General features: G+C 42.5%; 1 protein-coding gene across 1 annotated transcript; it reads right to left on the bottom strand.

The window, feature by feature from the left end:
- Positions 1-5,677: 5,677 nt before the first annotated feature.
- Positions 5,678-13,552, bottom strand: LOC135508919 (serine protease FAM111A-like). Its single transcript, XM_064929143.1, is given in 7 exon segments — positions 5,678-8,228; positions 8,231-9,125; positions 9,420-9,479; positions 11,282-11,356; positions 11,456-11,585; positions 13,039-13,098; positions 13,370-13,552. Coding segments are annotated over 5 exon segments (2,268 nt in total). The 5' UTR covers positions 11,504-11,585; positions 13,039-13,098; positions 13,370-13,552; the 3' UTR covers positions 5,678-7,038.
- Between the last annotated feature and the right edge of the window lie 8,502 nt (positions 13,553-22,054).

The following is a 22,054-nucleotide window of genomic DNA, read 5'->3' as shown; positions in this document are numbered from 1 at the left end:
ATTTCTCTCCTTTGAGATCATTTCCTTATTCATTTCTAGCCAGATGTAAAATGTTCCTGTTTTGACTAATTTAATAGAGTGGGTTGGTTAGGTCTGTTCTATACCAAATTAGCATACCCCCTGAGTCCCTTCCCTGTTTCACACCTGGTAGTTTGGTGGATGGGACTACCAGCTCTCTGTAACCTAGAGGGCAACCAGTGGGTCCATCTCCTCTATACCAGGTTTCTTGTAGGATGACAATGTCTGTATTTCCAATGTATTTGATGAAGTCTGGGTTCCTGATCTTTAGGCCAAATGCAGATGACCTCTGATCTTGTATATTCCAGAATGAGACAGTACAATCTTTGTGTTCCATAGTGTCTAGTGTTGTTTTCATGTGTTTTAGGCCCGGACCATCACAGTCGGTGTGAGCAGAGCATGTTGAGTATCTGATACATACCTGAGAAAGTCTGTCAATTTAGCATACTTAATGGTCTTCTGATGGTTGATGAGCTCCTCATTGTATTCAAGGTGGTTAGGCTTATGCCCTCAGAGCATTCATACCTGGCCCAGTGGGGAAACAACAAGCAGTCTGTACTTCACAGCCTTGGAAGTTGCCGTTTTCTTTTTCAATCACTTTGGTACAATTTTCACAAGCATGTCGTTCAGCACAAAATCAAAACAGATCAGAGTGGCTCATGTTTCAAAACTCTAAAAGCACATTTTCAGTTGACTGAGTCACAGAAAACAAATTCACAAAGTCACTTGTTCACTGCACCAAATCACTTTCAATTAGGATACAAATTCGATCTAATTATCTGCTTTTCAAAATGCAATATTCACTTTACTTTTGATATGATTTTCTTGTCATGTCAACAATACAAGTAACTATCACTTAATCAAACTGCTCAAAACTGATAGCTATTAAACCCTAATTACATAGTGCCTAGTTAACGTATATAGTTTGATAACTGCTGAATCTTGTAAATGTCTTATTTTACTCGTCATGAATATATAAATATGGCATCTATTTATGTTTATATTTTATATTTCAGTCAGTTAGATGATGCTCTTATCCAGAGTGACTGACAGAATCAGTTACGGTTAACTGTCTTGCTCCAGGAAACCAAATTATATAGCAGGTTGATTGGGGCGGCAGGTAGACTAGTGGTTAGAGCGTTGAGGCAGTAACCGAAAGGTTCCTTGATCGAATCCCCGAGCTGACAAGGTAAAAATACGCCGTTCTTCCCCTGAACAAGGCAGTTAACCAGCTGTTCCTCGGTCGTCATTGTAAATAAGAATTTGTTAACTGATTTGCCTAGTTAAATAAATACAAAAAACTATATGGATGTGTCTGTAAATGGTACATCATCATTCTCCATCAGCCAGTGTGCTTCAATAGGACAAAGTCACTCTCTGTGCTGCCATTATGAATGACAGTGTTGTGTACAATGTACTGCTGAAATACCTGTGTTGTCTCTAACAATATATTCCATTCATCATCTGAATTTCATTGACGTGAAGGATATGCTGCTCCTCTGAGACCAGGCCCAAATCCCCATCATTCACGTGAAGAATAGACAGAAATACAGGGGGCGGAGATTATGGTGTTGTATACTGTATGTTGTACTGCTGACATATGTGTTGTTTCTAACAATATATTCCACTCATCTGAATTTCGTTGATAGACTGGAAGCAAAGAGACAGGCAATACTGTATAAGTTAACAAGTCTTATATAAAACTGTTGCATGTGCTACGTCTTTAAAGTAGCCAACCGTTTTAAAATAGCCCTATTTCTGACATATGTTTAATGAAAATGTAAGACTGACATATTTTCTACATGCTCACAAACTGCCATTGGATACAAATGATGAAAACTGTCACACCCTGATCTGTTTCACCTGTCTTTGTGCTCGTCTCCACCACCCCCCTCCCTCCAGGTGTCTCCCATCTTCCCCATTATCCCCAGTGTATTTATACCTGTGTTTTCTGTTTGTCTGTTCATCTTGTCAGGTCTTACCAGCGTGCTTTCCCATCTTCCTTTTTCTCAAGTTCTGTTTCCCGGGTCTGCCTGCCGTCCTGTACCTGATCACTAACCCCTGCCTGTCCTGTACCTGATCACTAACCCCTGCCGCCAGATCACGAACCCCTGCCTGTCCTGTACCTGATCCTGTCCTGTACCTGATCACGAACCCCTGCCTGTCCCCTGTCTGATCCGTGTTTGTAATAAATTATCTGAGAACTGTCTGCCTCCTGTATCCTGAGTCGTGATAGAAAACTTTATGCATGTGAAGTTATAGTCAAATACTGGAAAATCTAATAAATGGAAAATCATAATGATATATTCTTTCTATTCAGTACTTCAAAAATAACATGCATTTTGAAATGTGTATCTTGTATTTTTGCAATTGGATTAAACGGTAGTTAAAATGCCTAGATGGTGGTAAAGTGACCCCTCCAGACTGAATACATAACATGACCCCTCCAGACTGACTAAACTACAGTTCTGACCAGTATAACATGACCCCTCCAGGCTGAATACATAACATGACCCCTCCAGACTGAATACATAACATGACCCCTCCAGGCTGAATAAACTACTGTTCTGACCAGTATAACATGACCCCTCCAGGCTGAATAAACTACTGTTCTGACCAGTATAACATGACCCCCCTGAATCCAGACTGACCAGCATAACATGACCCCTCCAGACTGAATAAATACTGACCAGTATAACATGACCCCTCCAGGCTGAATAAACTACTGTTCTGACCAGTATAACATGACCCCTCCAGGCTGAATAAACTACTGTTCTGACCAGTATAACATGACCCCTCCAGACTGAATACATAACATGACCCCTCCAGGCTGAATGACCATAACATGACCCCTCCAGACTGAATACATAACATGACCCCTCCAGACTGAATACATAACATGACCCCTCCAGACTGAATAAACTACTGTTCTGACCAGTATAACATGACCCCTCCAGACTGAATCAGCACAGTTCTGGAAAAGGGTTGTGAATTGGGATGCAGCCCAACGTTGGTGTTGATGAGGAGAACCCTAGCCAGTATATAAATGGGTGGATGTATTGGCTAACGTTAGCCTTGTGGTTTATGTACAGGTGACCACGGCCGTGGTGAAGGTGGACGAGTACCTGCTAGAGATGGTGGTGTATCGTCAGGGGCGATCCATCGGAACCTCCTACCCCAAACTACTCAGCAGCAACAACAGGGACCTGTAGTGGGGAGATCTACGCACCCTGATTCTGAAATCAGGCCCAAATGGAACCTTATTCCCTATGTAGTGCACTGCTTTCAAACCAGGGCCCATAAGGCTAGTAGTGCACTATATAGGGAATAGGGTTCCATAGGGCTCTGGTCTAAAGTAGTGCACTACATAGGGAATAGGGTTCCATAGGGCTCTGGTCTAAAGTAGTGCACTATATAGGGAATAGGCTTCCATAGGGCTCTGGTCTAAAGTAGTGCACTATATAGGGAATAGGCTTCCATAGGGCTCTGGTCTAAAGTAGTGCACTATATAGGGAATAGGGTGCCATTTGGGGCCTAGTCAGAATCATCTGTCATGTCGTTTACTGTGTTTTTGACACCATATTGTTATAAGGTTGTATTCTCCTCCATCAAATCCTCAACCTCGTTCCCAGGTTCAATTCCTAATTACAGATCCTGGATCATTCATCATTTGCTCTAAACCAGTGGTTCTTAACCTGGGTTCGATTGAACCCCAGGGGTTCGGCGGAGGTCAAGACACACATCCGATGAGTCGTGATGACATGGCAAGAATACAAGAACACAATCTGAATTCAAGGTCAGATCGATGAAAAGGCTACTCTGCCTGTTCTCGGCTTTGTACCCATCAACAAACCGATCCTCACAGCATCGTACGAAGTTGCTTACCTGATTGCAAAGCAGGGCAAACCGCACACCATTGGTGAAACACTCAGAAAACCAGCTGTGTTGAAGATGGCGAATATCATGCTGGGAAATGAGGCTGCAGTTAAGTTATCCCAAATGACACCATCAGCGACAGAATAAGGGACATGAGCAAAGACATCTTGGCTCAAGTAGTTGCAAATCTGATTTCAAGCCCGGGAAAATTCAGCCTTCAACTCGACGAGACCACAGACGTTTCCAATCTAAGCCAGCTTGCTGTATTCGTGAGCTATGTGAAAGACGGCGTGATAAAGAAAGATGTTTTATTTTGTAAGCCTCTACAACAACAAAGCTGAAGAAACTTGTGGATTAATTCTTCAAAGACAACAATCTTTCGTGGGATATGGTTTCTGCAGTTTGTTCGGACGGAGCTCCAGTCATGCTGGGAAGAAAGTCTGGTTTTGGTGCGCTAGTGAAAGCCGATGCACCACACATCATTGTTACGCATTGTATTCTGCACAGGCATGCGTTGGCAACAAAAACCTTGCCTCCAAAACTGGCAGAAGTATTACAAATTGTAGTGGAATGCGTGAACTATGTGCGAACTAGAGGCACTAGCTTCCGTGATCTGTGTGAAGAAATGGGCTCTGAATTCGAGGTACTTCTGTACCATTCTACCGTTCGGTGGTTATCCCGGGGACAGGTGCTGAATCGTGTTTTTGCCCTGCGTGTGGAATTAGCCCGGTTTTTGCAAGAGCACCAACATTGTCATGCAGATTGCTTCAAAAATTCTGAGTTCATTCTCATTTTAGCGTACATGGCTGATATCTTCGCAGCTCTCAATTATCTCAATCAAAAGATGCAGGGCAGTGGAGTCAACATCATCGAAGCGGAGGAAAACCTGAAGGCTTTTCAAAAAGCTACCGTTATGGAAACGACGAACAGAGAACGATGACTTCGCTAACTTTCCCCAGCTGGACGACTGTGTCAGATCGAAGATGTATCTGGAATCGGAGACATTTCTGGACCCGCGGAACTGAAGCAAGCAATTGCCACGCACTAAGATGAGCTTGCAAAAGTCTCTCGACGGATACTTCCCTACAAGAGAGTCCTTTTCGAGGATGCTGGACATAAAAACAAAGAAAAGGAACAGACTCTGTTGTGAAAATGACATGAGTGGCACTTGCCAAGGTGAAGCCGCACATTTCTGAACTGGTCTCTGTAAGGCAACAGCAATAGTCACACTGATTTGCAGTAAATATTCATTATTATGTTTTTGTGTGAAAATCATGTTTTGATGAATTTGTTATTTGAACACAGTGATGTTGATGCACGGTTCATTTTTGTGCACCAGTAAAATATATACCTATGTTTTTGAATTTGAAAAAAAAAAAAAATCACATTTTATTTTTCCAATTAAGAAGGGTTCGGTGAATGCGCATATTCAACTTGTGGGGTTCAGTACCTCCAACAAGGTTAAGAACCACTGCTCTAAACTATTTGAGATTACAGTTGATCCAGGACCAGGATTGTGTCTCTCTGCTACCAGCTCTCCTTTCTGTCCTGAATATTCAGTTCTGGTCCTTGGTCTTTCACAAAGCAGAGGGCTGTTTTTATTTCCTGTTCAGAAAACTACTAAAGCATTTTGACAATCCATTAAAACCTAGATTTACTATGATAGGAACCTGATTGTCTAACATTATATTAACAGTGTTGTACTCTTGTTTTTAACATATTACTTGGTCATGATTATTAAGTTTAATTTCTGCTTGAAGAAAATAAAACATGTTTACAAGTATACAATCTTATTTATTTCACCTTTATTTAACCAGGTAGACCAGTTGAGAACAAGTTCTCATTTACAACTGCGACCTGGCCAAGATAAAGCAAAGCAGTTCGACACAAACAACACAGTTACACATGGAATAAACATACAGTCAATAACACAGTAGAAAAGCTTCTCCTGAGCTTTTATTTTGAAGATTACAACAAACAATGGTTACAGTACGTCTCCTCGGCAGAAAACAATACAATCATGTCAGACGAGCGTATGTTAAACTACAATTTCCATGGAAAGATCTCCGGTTGATTTGACTCAATAGTAGGTTACATGAATGATGCATGTTATCATGATCTGGCCAAGAACAGGTCTGTATTGAGGAACGTTATCATGATCTGCCCAAGAACAGGTCTGTATTGAGGAACGTTATCATGATCTGCCCAAGAACAGGTCTGTATTGAGGAACGTTATCATGATCTGGCCAAGAACAGGTCTGTATTGAGGAACGTTATCATGATCTGCCCAAGAACAGGTCTGTATTGAGGAACGTTATCATGATCTGCCCAAGAACAGGTCTGTATTGAGGAACGGTATCATGATCTGCCCAAGAACAGGTCTGTATTGAGGAACGTTATCATGATCTGCCCAAGAACAGGTCTGTATTGAGGAACGTTATCATGATCTGCCCAAGAACAGGTCTGTATTGAGGAATGTAATAATGAAATATAAAATAATTAATATATGAAAACATCATAATACAGTTTAGATTAAAAGTATGGATTTTAATAATATACGCGTCACTACTTTCATTAATCATTATCATCAGTGGTGTAAAGTATTTAAGTAAAAAATACTTTAAAATACTACTTAAGTTGTTTTATGGGATACCTGTAGCTTACTTTACTGTTCATATTTTTGACAACTTTGAATTTTACTTCACTAAATTCCGAAAGAAAACAATGTACTTTTTACTCCATACATTTTCTCTGACACACAAAAGTACTCATTACATTTTGACAGGAAAAAGATCAAATTCAGGAAAACATCCCTGGTCATCCCTACTGCCTCTGATCTGACAGACTCACTAAACAGAGAACATCCCTGGCCATCCCTTTTAGCCTCTGATCTGGAGGACTCACTAAACACAAATCAATCGTTTGTAAATGTTGTCTGAGTGTTGGAGTGTGCCCCTGGCTATCCATACATTTTCAAAACCAGAAAATGGTGCCGTCTGCTTTGCTTAACGTAAGAAATTTGAAATGATTTACACTTTTACTTTTGATAAAGTATATATAGAATCAAATCTTTTTAGACTTTAGTACTATTTTCCTGGGTAACATTCACTTTTTGAGTAACTTTCTACTAAGGTATCTATACTTTTACTTAAATATGACAACGGGGCATTTTTTCCAATTGTCATAGACATCCACCTCCATTGCTTCGACCCCTGTGGCTTCGACCCCTGTGGCTTTGGCCCCTGTGGCTTTGACCCCTGTGGCTTCGACCCCTGTGGCTTCGACCCCTGTGGCTTTGACCCCTGTGGCTTCGACCCCTGTGGCTTTATCAAAGAGGAACTGGTGGAAGGTTTTCTGCTCTCCCTGATCTGAAAAGTTACTGTTGAACGGCAGCTTCTCCCGAAATGCCTTGACCAGGCTGGCATTAACAGACCGGGCCTTGACTCTTTCCATCACTACGTCTAATTTCATCCTCCTCTGCCTCAGGAATTCCTGTAGCACATCAACCCTTTTCCTACGCACCGCTTGAATGACGATCTCCTCAAGTATGCCCGACAGGGGAATGGCATACTCTATGACACTCTGGGTTTTCCCTCTTTTACCCTGGTAGGAGTAGCCTGCTGTATGCATAGCGATCAGCTGGCAGTACTCATCGAAGACTGGAGAGCCAGAGGCACCGTGGAAGAAACAGGTGTCATAGGTCATCTTCTCTGTGTCCCTCGGTAGACATGTTTCGATGTCCCACTTCTCCTCAAAATATCTGTTGTTTATGACATGCATGTATTCCTCATTGTCTGTTAAATGTTTTTCTACAGCTTGTGTACGATCTCCATATCGAATGATAAAGCAAGGGTCTGTCTTTTTCACGCCGCACTCAGGGTGGCCGACGATGCAGATTCCGCCCTCTGGAGACGGAAAGCTGAAGATGTCAAGCAAGCTTGAAGGCAAGGAGATGTCAGGATCTGAGCTAAGCTCCAGCAAAGCAAAGTCAAGATTCCCAGAAACAACTTTTCCATAGGCTACAACTTCACTTTGCACTGGTATCTGCTGCGTTCTCTCATCCAGGTCTTCAAAGTCAAACGTGACTGTTACCGATTGTTGCAGCTTGTTAGTTATCGGCTCATAGATTTGATGGACAACATGGGCGTTTGTAAGGATCAACTTTTCAAACAGAAGGAAGCCAGTTCCTTTTGCTGCCCCTTCAATTCTCACCTGACAAACAGAAGCACTCAGCTCCATTAGTCTCTTCACTTTCTTCACCTCTTGGAAGCTCTGTGTTTTCTTTCCAAACTCCACTCTCAAGAATTGCTGCACGTCTGAAGGCTTTTTCAAATTTCTCTCTCTTTCAAGTGATCTACCAAACCTGCATATTGGGAACGCAGGATGCTTAGGATCTCTTTAGAGTTTGGAATCTCTTGACGTTTTTGCTTCACTACCAGAGAACTACCATCTTTTCCTGCCTCTTTTGTCTGCAACTGTGTTTTAACTGTGTCTGTTTTGGTAGAACTCTGAGGAGAGAGAGCTGCTTCCGATGTTACATCAGAGGGGACGTACAGCTCTTCAGTTGGTGTGTTGTCCTCAAGACTATCTGGCTGTGGCTGAGATACACGACCGATACGTTTTACTTTCACAACCACCATTTCACCTTTACGACTTTTCCCATCAAGACCATCGACTGGCTGGGACATCTCTGTGTCGACACTCGTCTCTGGCTCAGAAAGAACACAGCGTGTTTTAAAGATGGTTTTATCAAACCGCCCATCTCTCCTCAAGGCTTGCTTCACCCTTTCCCCTTTGTAGCCGTACACACAAACATACTTCACTTTCTTCTTGAGCTCTGAGTTTTTCATTACTTTTGTTTTAATACCTTTTCCACCTTCAGTTTCAACACAGAAAATCATCAACTTGTCAGGTTGTATTTTTGGGGGGTGACTCTGTTTGTAAAGGCTCCGGGTATCTGAAGAACTACCGTTTAGAACTCTGATGAAGCTGACTGTCACTAGCTCATTGTTATCAATTAAATGGCAGGGGAAATGTGTACTGACAGCTGCCCGTGGCTCTTTTTCTCTTTGGATGACAATTCCCATCCCCTGTCTTATCTTTGTCGCGTTCTCGAACTCCAGGCTTGTTCGCAGTGCATCCAGGACCGTTCCATGAGTATGGCATGTAACTCTGCGTTGTTGGTATCCGAAGCGGTATCGGAAGGAATGGCTTTCATCATGTGCTTCTTTCTGTGACAGAAGAGATGTAATTGTTGAGGCTCAGGGGATTAGAACCACAGTCTCCCTCTCAGGGAACCAATGACAACCATTAGGCCAAGAGGAAATTCCCCCTTGGTCCAAGAGTGACAACGATTTTAAGACGCAGGAAGAGAGTGACACCTCCTCACCTCCGCTACATCAGCTTGTAAAATAGAAGACTATATTAAAAATAACTCATAATTTACTATTATTAATGAACAGATAAATACATTGGACAAGCATGATCAACTAAAGCAAATACAGGCAGATGAATGCATGCCTAACCTTGATATGAGGATCCTGAGATTGGCTAGATGTTCCTGGCTGGTTGCACGAGGATTTAACCTGATGAGTTTGTAATGGATGAGTGACAACATATACATCAACTACAATTACAAGAAAAGGGTCATTTTTCACCCAAACAAATTGTGTGACTTGCTTCAGCTGTCTTTGTAAGTTAGTGGAATCATTTCTGAAGTTTAAATTGTTAGAGGCTAATGTTGAAAAATTGGGGCTAGTATTAGAGGTCGACCGATTAATGGAATGGCCGATTTCAAGTTTTCATAACAATCGGAAATCGGTATTTTTGGACACTGATTTGGCCCCAAATTTTTTTTGCCACCTTTATTTAATATTTATTTAACATTTTTAACCTTTATTTAACTTGGCAAGTCAGTTAAGAACACATTCTTATTTTCAATGACGTCCTAGGAACAGTGGGTTAACTGCCTGTTCAGGGGCAGAACAACAGATTTGTACCTTTCGGTTACTAGTCCAACGCTCTAACCACTAGGCTACCCTGCCGCCCCGTAGTAATGGTGGTAGTATTAGTAGTAGTAATGGTGGTGGTAGTAGTAGTAATGGTGGTAGTATTAGTAGTAATGGTGGTAGTAGTGGTAATGGTGGTAGTAGTAGTAGTAATGGTGGTAGTATTAGTAATGGTGGTAGTATTAGTAGTAGTAATGGTGGTGGTAGTAGTAGTAGTAATGGTGGTAGTATTAGTAGTAGTAATGGTGGTAGTATTAGTAGTAGTAATGGTGGTAGTATTAGTAGTAGTAATGGTGGTAGTATTAGTAGTAGTAATGGTGGTAGTATTAGTAGTAATGGTGGTAGTAGTGGTAATGGTGGTAGTAGTAGTAGTAATGGTGGTAGTAGTAGTAGTAGTAATGGTGGTAGTATTAGTAGTAGTAATGGTGGTGGTAGTAGTAGTAATGGTGGTAGTAGTAGTAGTAATGGTGGTAGTATTAGTAGTAATGGTGGTAGTATTAGTGGTAATGGTGGTAGTAGTAGTGGTAATGGTGGTGGTAGTAGTAATGGTGGTGGTAGTAGTAGTAATGGTGGTAGTAGTGGTAATGGTGGTGGTAGTAGTAATGGTGGTGGTAGTAGTAGTAATGGTGGTAGTAGTAGTTGTAGTAATAGTTGTAGTGGTAGTAGTAGTTGTAGTGGTAGTAGTATTAGTTGTAGTGGTAGTAGTAGTTGTAGTGGTAGTAGTATTAGTTGTAGTGGTAGTATTAGTTGTAGTGGTATCTAGCATAAACAGTGCTAAGGGAATTTAATTGTTTGTACTTTTCTTTTAACTAATTTCTGTCTTCTATTCATGTGCTGTTCTAGTAACCAATTTCTGTGTTCATGCAAGTGGCTGACTGTTCAAATCCTCACTATCAGGAGCTGCAGTTTGGCAGTACGACCAGATTTTGTTTGGAGAACAAACAAAAGATATCTCAGTTTCAAGGTCTCAGCTTAGAGAGGAGGAGCCTCGTAAGGTGTCACATGTTACGAACCAGCCTTGGTCCGTCACACGAATAGAACAAAACGGTAATGATCCATTAATTATGCTAAATCATGCAAATATAAAACTTGTCTGTGTATAGCCGTGTATAAGACAACTGCTGGGTCTAATGAGGCAGAGCTCCTGATTGACATGTGTACTAGCACGCTGACAATAAACAATGGTTTATTAAAGATTGACTTTGAGTGACCCTGTGTAAGAATTTCCACCACACAGTGTACAAAAAATAAATAAATTGCTTTCCAAAGCAGAGACAGAAATAAGTTGTACAATATTTAAAGTGTAACTTCTGAAGCAAGTCACACTAATAAAATAAAACAAAGATTAAAAGTAATATGACAGAGTGTGTGGGTGTCACCTTGGCATCAGCTCCTGGAGATTGGTCAGGAGTTTGTTGTTGGTTGTTTGAAGTGTTACTTGGACTAGTCATCTTCTGCAATTTAGAAGAAAAAAAAACACCATCACATTTTGTAGGTTCTGGCAGTGACTCAAGTTGTAGAAAGCTAGTTTGGTAGAACTCCTTTCAAAATACCTTCAAAAATTGGTCCAGTTTCTGTTGTTTCTGCCCTACATCTCCCATGGTTTTATGTTCAGGCAACAGCACAGTTCAGTTCTGCCAGCAGCACAAACAAAGATGCCACTTTGTATGGTAATGACGAAACCTTCAAAGTAAAAGCTTGCATTTCAACACATTGTAATAATTAGTTGAATCAATAGCCCATCATACCAGGTCATTTAATGTTTAAAAACAAAACGTCTGAATAAGATATTTAGCTACAGATGTGCCATTTCTTACGGATCTCTACAGCTTCCGTCCAAAAACAAATCCTGTAAAATGACGTCAACACACACTGGAGGGCAGTGGAGGCTGCTGATTTTTTTTATACAAATATATATTTAAAAAAAAAAGAATAACACTTAATTCTCAGAATGTTGAGAATAAAGTTGTATTATATTGAGACTAGTCTAAATTAAACTTATTTAAATAATAAAGTGTACATTTAATTTAAACTTATTTCAATAATAAAGTGTAAATTTAATTTCAAGAACATCATAACCCCTTAGAGCTTACTCCTTAACTAGTCAAGTGTCAACCCTGCACAAGTGAAGTATCGCCCCTCCTCCTAAACCCTCCCCTCGTCAAGTACCACCCCTCCTCCTAAACCCTCCCCTAGTCAAGTACCACCCCTCCTCCTAAACCCTCCCCTAGTCAAGTATCACCCCTCCTCCTAAACCCTCCCCTAGTCAAGTATCACCCCTCCTCCTAAACCCTCCCCTAGTCAAGTATCACCCCTCCTCCTAAACCCTCCCCTAGTCAAGTATCACCCCTCCTCCTAAACCATCCCCTAGTCAAGTACCACCCCTCCTCCTAAACCCTCCCCTAGTCAAGTATCACCCCTCCTCCTAAACCCTCCCCTAGTCAGTTATGGAATGAGTTCCTAATATGTATTCCGTACTGATCCCAGTAGTCATGTGATTGTGGCTGAGAAAATATCCTGCTGTCGCCTTTTCCCTCCAAAATGTTTGACTTTATTCTCTATAAATATTATTTCTACTTTATTTTCAATTTGATTAAAAAATTGTATTCTGAAAATATTTCTACTTTATTCTCGAATTATTGCGACTTTATTCTCCAATTAATTGTGACTTATTCTCTTAAGTATTTCGAGTTTTTGATAGCACCCTCCACCCCCCCCCTCCCCCCCGAATCCAGGCTGTATCACAACCGGCCGTGATTTGGAGTCCCATGGGGCGGCGCACAATTGGCCCAGCATCGTCCGGGTGAGACCGGTGGAAACCGTCATTGTAAATAAGAATTTGTTCTTAACTGACTTGCCTAGTTAAATAAAAAATATTGACTCTTACTCTCATATTAGTTTGGTGCGGTTTTCTGAACTCTGGTGCGGTGACCCCCTTAGTTCGGACTATTCGGTTCATTTGGACTGGTGTGCACACTATAATGAAGCAGAGTCGAACTCTGATTCGAACTACAGCTCAAAATTATTTGAGAAAACGACCTTTAAAAAAAGAAAAGTAGGTTGCAGTCCGGAACATTTTTCTTTAACATTTGATTAAACTATGGTTTACATGAATCAACATTAATACATGTCTTACCTGATTCAAAATCGTATCATATGTTTTAGGATACCAAAATCTAAATGTCCATGAAGTTGTCTGTCACCGTGAGAAGAAAACAGGATATCAGCCACCTGATCGACCTAGAAAATGGCGCGATAACTTTTTTGAGACAGCTGCGATGAAAAGGTGCTCGATCAAGGACTGTCTTCTTTGTACTAACTCTGTGTATACTTGAACGATGTATTCATGTATAAACATATAGCTTCCTTTATTGATATTTCATATTTCTGGATTTACGCATGTCACGACAGTCTTGACCTAAAAAGAAACCCGTATAACTCAGAGATCATAACAGCGGGATACTTACGCTGATAGTTCTTCCAAAACGACAGGTCAGTCCCCGCGAATTGTGAGCAGAATAAACTAGTATCCAGCGCTGTGTTGAATACCTGGGCAGAATAACATTAAATGAAACCAGCAGACCCTCTCGGAAGGCGTCAGAAAGACGATCATTCGTGTATTTTTTCACGGGCAGTGGTTTAAATAGTCTCGCCATAGAGGAAGTATCGGGTATGCACACCACAACGGACCACGATTGGTTGATCAAATCGCCCTGTTCAAGACCCACCACTGAGCGACTTTTTGCACATTTTCCGCAGACCAAAAAATACAATAATGTGTATCAAATATTGTTTAGATATATATATTATTTTTAATCACAAAATCTTCAACTCTCTCTTTTGGTGTTCCTTGAGCTCAAATTAAATGATGTCGGTTGTTCCTAACAGCTGGAACTCAGCCAGGTAAAAGAGCTCAAATGACCTGACGAGCAACCAACTCACCACAAGCCTGCCAGCTCATGTCGTTTATCCTCAGGCTTCCCCAGATCTCTTTCTGGGTTGGTTTGTAATCACTCTGGTTAGGGCTGTTTAAAGTGGAACTGGCTCCATTTTTAGCAACATGAAATCTGATTCAAATCTGCTAATATACACCCAGGAAGAATGACATTGAACAAAATTATTCTGACAAGTGAGCACTTCGATGTGGTAATTTTTCATGGAGGTGGTGGTGTGCTGTTGCTGGTGTTACAGTCTAACTTTCAAACCAGGGACCCTCTGCACACATAGACAACAGCCATCCTCGAAACATCGTTACCCATCGCTCCACAAAAGCCGCGGCCCTTGAAGAGCAAAGGGGGAACAACTACTTCAAGGTCTCAGAGCGAGTGACGTCACGCCTTGAAACGCTATTAGCGCGCACCACTGCTAACTAGCTAGCCATTTCACATCGGTGACACTGGTGACACTGTCCGTGATTTATTTAGAATTCAAGGCACACTTAACCTGCATGGCTACCACAGCATTCTGCAGCGATACACCATCCCATGTGGTTTGCGCTTAGTGGGATGATCATTTGTTTTTCCACAGGACAATGACCCAAAACACACCACCAGGCTGTGTAAGGACTATTTGACCAAGAAGGAGAGTGATGGAGTGCTGCATCAGATGACCTGGCCTCTGCAATCAAAAAACAGTCCTCATGAGGCTGGTTGAGAGAATGCCAAGTGTCATCAAGGGTGGCTAAATATAAAATATATTTATTTGTTTAACACTTCTTTGGTTACTACATGATTACATTTCACTATTATTCTACAATGTAGGAAATAGTCAAAATCAAGAAAAACCCTGGAATGAGGTTTGTCCAACCTTGTGACTGGTGCTGTATACTTTTCATAAACAGCAAAAAAAGAAACAGCCATTTTTCAGGACTCTTTCAAAAGATAAATGGATTTTTACCAATTAACTTCACAGATCTTGTAAAGTGTTTAAACACCGTTTCCTCATGCTTGTTCAATGAATCATAAACAATTAATGAACATGTACAGTGGGGCAAAAAAGTATTGTCAGCCACCAATTGTGCAAGTTCTCCGACTTAAAAAGATGAGAGAGGCCTGTAATTTTCATCATAGATACATTTCAACTATGACAGACAAAATGAGAGAAAAAAATCCAGAAAATCACATTGTAGGATTTTTTATGAATTTATTTGCTAATTATGGTGGAAAATAAGTATTTGGTCACCTACAAACAAGCAAGATTTCTGGCTCTCACAGACCTGTAACTTCTTCTTTAAGAGGCTCCTCTGTCCTCCACTCGTTACCTGTATTAATGGCACCTGTTTGAACTTGTTATCAGTATAAAAGACACCTGTCCACAACCTCAAACAGTTACACTCCACTACGGCCAAGACCAAAGAGCTGTCAAAGGACACCAGAAACAAAAATGTAGACCTGCACCAGGCTGGGAAGACTGAATCTGCAATACGTAAGCAGCTTGGTTTGAAGAAATCAACTGTGGGAGCAATTATTAGGAAATGGAAGACATACAAGACCACTGATAATCTCCCTCGATCTGGGGCTCCACACAAGATCTCACCCCGTGGGGTCAAAATGATCACAAGAACGGTGAGCAAAAATCCCAGAACCACACGGGGGACCTAGTGAATGACCTGCAAACAGCTGGGACCAAAGTAACAAAGCCTACCATCAGTAACACACTACGCCGCCAGGGACTCAAATCCTGCAGTGCCAGACGTGTCACCCTGTTTAAGCCAGTACATGTCCAGGCCCGTCTGAAGTTTGCTAGAGAAGATTTGGATGATCCAGAAGAAGATTGGGAGAATGGTTTCATCTGAACATATGACAAAATATAACTTTTTGGTAAAAACTCAACTCGTCGTGTTTGGAGGACAAAGAATGCCGAGTTGCATCCAAAGAACACCATACCTACTGTGAAGCATGCGGGTGGAAACATCATGCTTTGGGGCTTTTTTCTGCAAAGGGACCAGGACTACTGATCCGTGTAAAGGAAAGAATGAATGGGGCCATGTATCGTGAGATTTTGAGTGAAAACCTCCTTCCATCACCAAGGGCATTGAAGATGAAATGTGGCTGGGTCTTTCAGCATGACAATGATCCCAAACACACCACCCGGGCAACGAAGGAGTGGCTTCGTAAGAAGCATTTCAAGGTCCTGGAGTGGCCAAGCCAGTCTCCAGATCTCAAACCCATAGAAAATCTTTGGAGGGAGTTGAAAGTCCGTGTTGCCCAGCAACAGCTCCAAAACATCACTGCTCTAGAGGAGATCTGCATGGAGGAATGGGCCAAAATACCAGCAACAGTGTGTGAAAACCTTGTGAAGACTTATAGAAAACGTTCGACCTCTGTAATTGCCAACAAAGGGTATATAACAAAGTATTGAGAAACTTTTGTTATTGACCAAATACTTGGGGCGGCAGGGTAGCCTAGTGGTTAGAGCGTTGGACTAGTGACAGGAAGGTTGCAAGTTCAAACCCCCTAGCTGACAAGGTGCAAATCTGTCCTTCTGCCCCCTGAACAGGCAGTTAACCCAATGTTCCTAGGCAGTCATTGAAAATAAGTATTTGCTCTTAACTGACTTGCCAAGTTAAATAAAGGTAAAATAAATTTTAAAAAATTCCACCATGATTTGCAAACAAATTCATCCTGGATTTTTTTCCTGATTTTGTCTGTCGAAGTGAACCTATGATGAACATTACAGGCCTCTCATCTTTTTAAGTGGGAGAACTTGCACAATTGGTGGCTGACAATACTTTTTTGCCCCACTGTACCTGTGGAACGGTCATTAAGACACTAAGCGCTACAGGGAGACAGGACGGACAGCTGATTGTCCTCGCAGTGGTAGACCACGTGTAACAACACCTGCGCAGGATCGTTACATCCGAACATCCCACCTGCGGGACAGGTACAGGATGGCAACAACAACTGTCCGAGTTACACCAGGAACGCACAATCCCTCCATCAGTGCTCAGACTGTCCACAATAGGCTGAGAAATGCTGGACTGAGGGCTTGAAGGCCTGTTGTAAGGCAGGTCTTCACCAGACATCAACATCGCCTATGAACACAAACCCCTCGCCACTGGACCAGACAGGACTGGGGAAAAAAGTGCAGTTCAGGGGTGATGGTCGGATTTGCGCTCATTGTCGAAGGAATGAGCGTTATACTGAGGCCTGTACTCTGAAGCGGAGGGTCCGTTATGGTCTGGGGTCGGTGTGTCACAGCATCATCCGACCGAACTTGTCATTGCAGGCAATTTCTACGCTGTGCGTTACAGGGAAGACATTCTCCTCCCTCATGTGGTACCCTTCCTGCAGGCTCATCCCGATGCAGCCCACTGTGTTCTTTGGGACCTTCAATGCTGCAGACATTTTTTGGTACCCTTCCCCCAGATCTGTGCCTCGACACAGTCCAATATCCCAGAGCTCCACGGACAATTCCTTCAACCTCATTGCTTGGTTTTCTGTCTGACATGCACTATCAACTGTGGGACCTTATATAGACAGGTGTGTGCCTTTCCAAATCATGTCCAATCAATTGAATTTACCACAGGTGGACTCCAATCAAGTTGTAGAAACATCTCAAGGATGATCAATGGAAACAGGATGCACCTGAGCTCAATTTCGAGTCTCATAGCAACGGGTCTGAATACTTGTGTAAAGAAGGAGTCTGTTTTAAAAATTTAAAAAAATTCTAAAAGACCTGTTTTCACTTTGTTATTATGGGGTATTGTGATGTCATTATGGGGTATTGTGATGTCATTATGGGGTATTGTGTGTAGATGGATGAGGGAAATGTTTAATTTAATCCATTCTCGAATAAGGCTGTAACATAAAAGAAAATGTGGAAAAAGTCTGGATACTTTCCGAATGCACTGAACCTCGATTTACAGAGAACATCTAGGACATTGGGGACATCGCTACTATCATCATATTGTCAACTGATATACAGAAAACATCTAGGACATTGGGGACATCGCTACTATCATCATATTGTCAACTCATCATATTGTCAACTGATATACAGAGAACATCCAGGACATTGGGGACATCGCTACTATCATCATATTGTCAACTGATATACAGAAAACATCTAGGACATTGGGGACATCGCTACTATCATCATATAGTCAACTGATATACAGAGAACATCCAGGACATTGGGTACATCGCTACTATCATCATATTGTCAACTGATATACAGAGAACATCTAGGACATTGGGGACATCGCTACTATCATCATATTGTCAACTGATATACAGAGAACATCCAGGACATTGGGGACATCGCTACTATCATCATATTGTCAACTGATATACAGAGAACATTAGGACATTGGGGACATCGCTACTATCATCATATTGTCAACTGATATACAGAAAACATCTAGGACATTGGGGACATCGCTACTATCATCATATTGTCAACTGATATACAGAGAACATCCAGGACATTGGGGACATCGCTACTATCATCATATTGTCAACTGATATACAGAGAACATCCAGGACATTGGGGACATCGCTACTATCATCATATTGTCAACTGATATACAGAGAACATCCAGGACATTGGGGACATCGCTACTATCATCATATTGTCAACTGATATACAGAGAACATCCAGGACATTGGGGACATCGCTACTATCATCATATTGTCAACTGATATACAGAGAACATCCAGGACATTGGGGACATCGCTACTATCATCATATTGTCAACCGATTACTTATAATCAGTGCAGTCACATCTCCCCAAATCTCCTTTTTAATTGAATGTTTCTCATCAAAATGCAATCTCCGCTCCAATATGTCTCCCCCCCTCCGCTCCAATATGTCTCCCCCCTCCGCTCCAATATGTCTCCCCCTCCGCTCCAATATGTCTCCCCCCCTCCGCTCCAATATGTCTCCCCCCTCCGCTCCAATATGTCTCCCCCCCTCCGCTCCAATATGTCCAATATGTCTCCCCCCTCCGCTCCAATATGTCTCCCCCCCCCTCCGCTCCAATATGTCCCCCCTCCGCTCCAATATGTCCCCCTCCCTCCGCTCCAATATGTCCCCCCCTCCGCTCCAATATGTCCCCCTCCGCTCCAATATGTCCCCCTCCGCTCCAATATGTCCCCCCCCTCCGCTCCAATATGTCCCCCCCCCCCCTCCGCTCCAATACGTCCCCCCCTCCGCTCCAATACGTCCCCCCCTCCGCTCCAATACGTCCCCCCCCTCCGCTCCAATATGTCCCCCCTCCGCTCCAATATGTCTCCCCCTCCGCTCCAATATGTCTCCCCCCTCCGCTCCAATATGTCTCCCCCTCCGCTCCAATATGTCTCCCCCTCCGCTCCAATATGTCCCCCCCCTCCGCTCCAATATGTCCCCCCCTCCGCTCCAATATGTTCCCCCCTCCGCTCCAATATGTCCCCCCTCCGCTCCAATATGTCCCCCCCTCCGCTCCAATATGTCCCCCCCCTCCGCTCCAATATGTCCCCCCTCCGCGCTCCAATATGTCCCCCCTCCGCTCAATATGCCAATATGTCTCCAATATGTCCCCCTCCGCTCCAATATGTCCCCCTCCGCTCGCTCCAATATGTCCCCCCCTCCGCTCCAATATGTCCCCCTCCCCTCGCTCCAATATGTCCCCCCCTCCGCTCCAATATGTCCCCCTCCTCCGCTCCAATATGTCCCCCCTCCGCTCCAATATGTCTCCCCCCTCCGCTCCAATATGTCTCCCCCTCCGCTCCAATATGTCTCCCCCTCCGCTCCAATATGTCCCCCCTCCGCTCCAATATGTCTCCCCCCTCCGCTCCAATATGTCTCCCCCCTCCGCTCCAATATGTCCCCCCTCCGCTCCAATATGTCCCCCCTCCGCTCCAATATGTCCCCCCTCCGCTCCAATATGTCTCCCCCTCCGCTCCAATATGTCCCCCTCCGCCGCTCCAATATGTCTCCCCCTCCGCTCCAATATGTCTCCCCCCTCCGCTCCAATATGTCCCCCCCCTCCGCTCCAATATGTCTCCCCCTCCGCTCCAATATGTCTCCCTATTGATGTGATATGCTATAGGTCAGGTCCTATTGATGTGATATGCTATAGGTCAGGTCCTATTGATGTGATTAGGATATGCTATAGGTCAGGTCCTATTGATGTGATTAGGATATGCTATAGGTCAGGTCCTATTGATGTGATATGCTATAGGTCAGGTCCTATTGATGTGATATGCTATAGGTCAGGTCCTATTGATGTGATAGGTCAGGTCCTATTGATGTGATATGCTATAGGTCAGGCCCAATTGATGTGATATGCTATAGGTCAGGTCCTATTGATGTGATTAGGATATGCTATAGGTCAGGTCCTATTGATGTGATATGCTATAGGTCAGGTCCTATTGATGTGATATGCTATAGGTCAGGTCCTATTGATGTGATTAGGATATGCTATAGGTCAGGTCCTATTGATGTGATATGCTATAGGTCAGGTCCTATTGATGTGATATGCTATAGGTCAGGTCCTATTGATGTGATATGCTATAGGTCAGGTCCTATTGATGTGATATGCTATAGGTCAGGTCCTATTGATGTGATATGCTATAGGTCAGGTCCTATTGATGTGATATGCTATAGGTCAGGTCCTATTGATGTGATATGCTATAGGTCAGGTCCTATTGATGTGATTAGGATATGCTATAGGTCAGGTCCTATTGATGTGATATGCTATAGGTCAGGTCCTATTGATGTGATATGCTATAGGTCAGGTCCTATTGATGTGATATGCTATAGGTCAGGTCCTATTGATGTGATATGCTATAGGTCAGGCCCTATTGATGTGATATGCTATAGGTCAGGTCCTATTGATGTGATATGCTATAGGTCAGGTCCTATTGATGTGATATGCTATAGGTCAGGTCCTATTGATGTGATATGCTATAGGTCAGGTCCTATTGATGTGATATGCTATAGGTCAGGTCCTATTGATGTGATATGCTATAGGTCAGGTCCTATTGATGTGATATGCTATAGGTCAGGTCCTATTGATGTGATATGCTATAGGTCAGGTCCTATTGATGTGATATGCTATAGGTCAGGTCCTATTGATGTGATATGCTATAGGTCAGGTCCTATTGATGTGATATGCTATAGGTCAGGCCCTATTGATGTGATATGCTATAGGTCAGGCCCTAGTGATTTGATTAGGATATGCTATAGGTCAGGTCCTATTGATGTGATATGCTATAGGTCAGGTCCTATTGATGTGATATGCTATAGGTCAGGTCCTATTGATGTGATATGCTATAGGTCAGGTCCTATTGATGATTAGGATATGCTATAGGTCAGGTCCTATTGATTGATTAGGATATGCTATAGGTCAGGTCCTATTGATGTGATTAGGATATGCTATAGGTCAGGTCCTATTGATGTGATATGCTATAGGTCAGGTCCTATTGATGTGATATGCTATAGGTCAGGTCCTATTGATGATTAGGATATGCTATAGGTCAGGTCCTATTGATGTGATTGATATGCTATAGGTCAGGTCCTATTGATGTGATATGCTATAGGTCAGGTCCTATTGATGTGATATGCTATAGGTCAGGTCCTATTGATTTGATTAGGATATGCTATAGGTCAGGTCCTATTGATGTGATATGCTATAGGTCAGGTCCTATTGATGTGATATGCTATAGGTCAGGTCCTATTGATGTGATATGCTATAGGTCAGGTCCTATTGATGTGATATGCTATAGGTCAGGTCCTATTGATGTGATATGCTATAGGTCAGGTCCTATTGATGTGATATGCTGAAGGTCAGGTCCTATTGATGTGATATGCTATAGGTCAGGTCCTATTGATGTGATATGCTATAGGTCAGGCCCTATTGATGTGATATGCTATAGGTCAGGCCCTATTGATGTGTTTAGGATATGCTATAGGTCAGGTCCTATTGATGTGATATGCTATAGGTCAGGTCCTATTGATGTGATATGCTACAGGTCAGGTCCGATTGATGTGATATGCTATAGGTCAGGTCCTATTGATGATTAGGATATGCTATAGGTCAGGTCCTATTGATGTGATTAGGATATGCTATAGGTCAGGTCCTATTGATGTGATTGTGATATGCTATAGGTCAGGTCCTATTGATGTGATATGCTATAGGTCAGGTCCTATTGATGTGATTAGGATATGCT

The sequence above is a fragment of the Oncorhynchus masou genome, chromosome 3, assembly GCF_036934945.1.
Source record: "Oncorhynchus masou masou isolate Uvic2021 chromosome 3, UVic_Omas_1.1, whole genome shotgun sequence".
NCBI lineage: Eukaryota > Metazoa > Chordata > Actinopteri > Salmoniformes > Salmonidae > Oncorhynchus > Oncorhynchus masou.
This window is presented reverse-complemented; position numbering and strand designations above follow the sequence as displayed.